The sequence below is a fragment of the Tupaia chinensis genome, unplaced genomic scaffold, assembly GCF_000334495.1.
Source record: "Tupaia chinensis unplaced genomic scaffold, TupChi_1.0 Scaffold000131_1, whole genome shotgun sequence".
Lineage (NCBI taxonomy): Eukaryota > Metazoa > Chordata > Mammalia > Scandentia > Tupaiidae > Tupaia > Tupaia belangeri.
In genome coordinates this window covers 844,385-847,953 of record NW_006159600.1, presented here as the reverse complement: position 1 = coordinate 847,953, position 3,569 = coordinate 844,385, and the positions used below count along the sequence as shown (strand labels likewise).

The 3,569-nt window shown below is 58.4% G+C and overlaps 1 protein-coding gene across 3 annotated transcripts in view; it reads right to left on the bottom strand.

Annotated features, from left to right (window-relative positions):
* Positions 1-514: 514 nt before the first annotated feature.
* Positions 515-3,569, bottom strand: part of CACNG6 (calcium voltage-gated channel auxiliary subunit gamma 6) — a 12,816-nt gene continuing 9,761 nt past the window's right edge. For all 3 annotated transcript variants that reach the window (XM_006144730.1, XM_006144731.1, XM_006144732.1), the window contains one exon: positions 515-753. In XM_006144730.1, the coding sequence (XP_006144792.1) occupies positions 515-753 (239 nt within the window). The remainder of the gene's footprint in view (positions 754-3,569) is intronic.

Here is a 3,569-nt window from a genome sequence, read left to right as displayed (position 1 = left end):
ACGGACCAGGTGTGTGGAGGCCACATGGGGTCGCTGTCCTCCACTCCAGACAGTATGGTCACATCGCAGACGCGGACGGACTCCACAGCAAAGCTGCTAAATTCCAAACCTTTAATCCCAAATTGGATCACAGGGAGGTGGGGCCCCGAGATCTCCCCTCCTCGCTCCTGTGTCCCCCTCCCCACCTGAGATGCACGCTGGCCCTAAGTCTCCTGAGAGTGAGTCGATCCAGACCTGAAAACTGAAGGACCCCAGCCTCGGAACCTCTGACCTCCCCCCACCCCCCACCGGTTCCCCATCAGGTCCCCACCAACCTTCCCTGGGGACCCTCGTCTGCCCAACACAGGGCCAAGCAACCTGATTCAGCCACCAGGAAAAACTGTACAGAGGAAAACGGGACAGGAGCCAGGGCAATGCGGGTGGTGGCCCAGCAGGAGGCAGTTTCTCCAGGTGAGATTGAAGGGATGAGGGCAGGAGAGGGCTGGCAGTTGCAGGGAAGATGCCCACAGCGGCTCTAGGTGGCCCGTTGCGCCTGCTTGGGACAGAGCAAGCCCCAGGGCCGGGAGGGCAGCGTGAGCAGCAGAAAGCAGCCCCCCGCCAGCAGCAGGACCAGGCCGGCCGCCATGCCGCAGCCCAGGGACCAGGAGTACTCGTAGGTGAGGGCGGGGGCGGGGGGCGGCTCGGGGCTGGAGCTCTGCAGCAGGGCGTACACGGAATGCCGGAACACCTCCAGGCTCGCCAGGAGCAGCAGGCCTGCGGAGAGAGGCCCTCAGGCCTGGCCCAGCCCGGGACACGGAGCCCCTTCCCCGCCCACCCCGCCCACCAAGAAGCTTGTCTGGAGCACCAGCCTGTAGCCTAGTGGTTATGGGAGCCAGATCCCACATAGCCCTGAGGGTTCGAATCCCGGCCCAGGCGACTTGAAGCACCTCGTTGGTGCATGTGTGCACCCGAGATCCTGACAAGACGGAGAGTGGAGGAGAGTATTGCCATGTGACCACTTCCCACTGGGGGCGCCCTCTCCCCTCTCTTTTATCCATCAAGTATACATCCTCTGGCTATTTAAAAAAGAAGAAAGCAGGTCAGTTGGTGGTGTCATGGTTCGGGGCTGGATCCCCGTGGCTGACTGTAGTTCAAGTCCCGGACTCAGCGGGAAACAGCTGGCGGGCGCATGTGCATGCGTGCCCGAAACCTCCAGAGGAGAAGGCGGGGAGGGGCTGTGGTGTGGCCACCCCCAGGACGTGCTTTCTCTCTCTCCAACCAGCGCACACGCCCTATAGCAAATTTTTAAAAGGAATAAAAGAATCAGAAACACTCAACTTGGGAGGCCGGCTGACATTGTCCCATCCCCTCTAGGACGACAAAGTATCTGGGAGGAGGAGGCTGGTGAACTTGCGAGAGCAGAGAGGAGACCCCGAGGGCCGACCACACCTCTGGCTGTCACAGAACAGCCTGGAGCTGATAAACTTCCCAGTGACTTTGGCCAGGTCCTGCCCCCACCTCCCTGAAGCCCTCCCGGTTACCGCCCTTCCACCAGCAGCATGCCTGCTTTCCGTTCTGTGGAAATTCCTCAAAGCCAAAGCGGCTCACCCGTGTCCACGTGTGCTAAAGTCAGGGAGGCGACGGGTGGTGCTTCCCGAGCTGGCATGATGGGAACACGCGGGAACCGCCGCCAGAGAGCAAGCACTTGGGAGCTCCACCCAGCTCCGAGAAGGCGCGGCCCCACGGAGGAGCTGACCTGGGAAGCTGCCAGACAGCCCGGCGCTGACGCCACCTCGTATTGGCCCTGAGCGCCAAGACTGCTGTCCCAAGCCACCTGCGGCAATTCCCTGTCCCTGCTGGCCTTCCACTTGTCAGGTTTGCCTTTTTTAGAGACTTTGCTATAGGGCATGTATGCTTGCCGGAGAGACAGAGAGACAGAGAGACAGAAATCACCCCGGGGCATGGCGCGCAGCCATCCCTTCTCCATTCCCCTCTTGGGATCTTGGGCACGCGTACACACGCGCTTGGCTTGCATTTCAAGCCGCCAGGTCTGGGACTTGCACCGTGGTTCACCATGTGAGAGTCCAGAGCCTGAATCACTACGCCGCCTGCTGGCCCCGGGTTTTGCCTTTAAGACCTGTCTGAAGGCGGCCAGCAGGCGGCGTGGTGGTTAGGGCACTGGACTCCTACGTAGTCGACTTGCTTTTTTTTCTCTCTCTCTCTCTCTCTCTCGTGAGTGCATGTACTCTATAGCAAATTAAAATAATAATAATAATAAATACATAAAATTAAATAATAATCCTTTAAAAATCTATCTGAAGGTTGAAAATCCAGGTGGAATGGCCACACCGCAATCCCTTCTCCTCCATTCTCCTTTCGGGGTCTTGGGCACGCACGCACACGCGCCCGGCGTGAGTTTAAGCCACCAGGTCCAGGACTCAAACCGCGGTGGATTACATGGGAGTCCAGCAACATAGCCATTACGCCAACTGCTGGTCCTAAATCAGCATTTTTTTTTAAAAGAAATTCATCTGATTTCTCAGAGCCTCAATTTTTTTTTTTTTTTGGAGAGATTTTCATTGTAGGGCGCGTGCGCTCGCCAGACAGACAGAGAGAGACATAGAGACAGAAAGCGAGAAATCACCCCCCAGGGGGGATGGTCACGCCGCAATCCCTTCTCCTCCATTCTCCTCTCGGGATCTTGGGCACACACACACACACACACACACACGTGCCCAGCGTGAGTTTTAAGCCACCCGGTCCGGGACACGAACTGCGGTCGACTACGTGGGAGTCCAGCGACATAGCCATTACGCTAACTGCTGGTTCCCCGAGCCACAATTTTTCATCTGTAAACTGGAAGGTAGTAACCCTCACCTGGTTGAACTACTGTAAGAATTTGTACTGGGTGTACAATAAACTTGAGTTTTGTTATTAGTAAGACTACATTAAGCATTTTATTTGGGTCTTCAGTTCCAAAAATGCAATAGTCCTGGCAGACCCCAGGCCGCAGACCTAAGTGAGAAGGGTGGGGCCCTGCCATCAGAGCCAGCAGGGCTAGCCCTCTCCCACCTTTGAGCCGTCTACACCCCAGGCTCACCAGCCTCCCAGCAAGCAGCGGTGGCTAGAGACACCCCCTCCACCTCCCAGGATGCAGCAGCGTTCGGGGACTCCAGGTCCAAATCAAAAGGAGTGGAAGGCCTCCGGCCTCCCGTCCACAACAGGGCTGAGCCTCCTGTTTCTGAGACGCCTGCGTCTCCAGTTCTCAGCACGCAGCAGAGCTTGGGGGGCCGTTCCCTGCCGTGCAGCTGTGCCGGGCGAGCCCCCCGCTCTGTGAGAGCCGACGCTGTGTCAAGATTTGCACTTGGGGTCGCAGGACCTGGGCTCAGGTCCAAATCTGAAACAGTACTGGGAGGCCTCACCCTCAGCCAGCGACGGGCCTTTGAATTCTCCATCTTTGGGCCTGCTCTCGCCTTCGGGCTCCCTGCAACTCCCAGCATGCAATGGTGCTTGGAGATCTCACTTCCCAGCGTGCGGCAGTGCCCACCCCCCCCCCCCCCCCCCCCCCGCGCGCGCGCGACCCACCACAC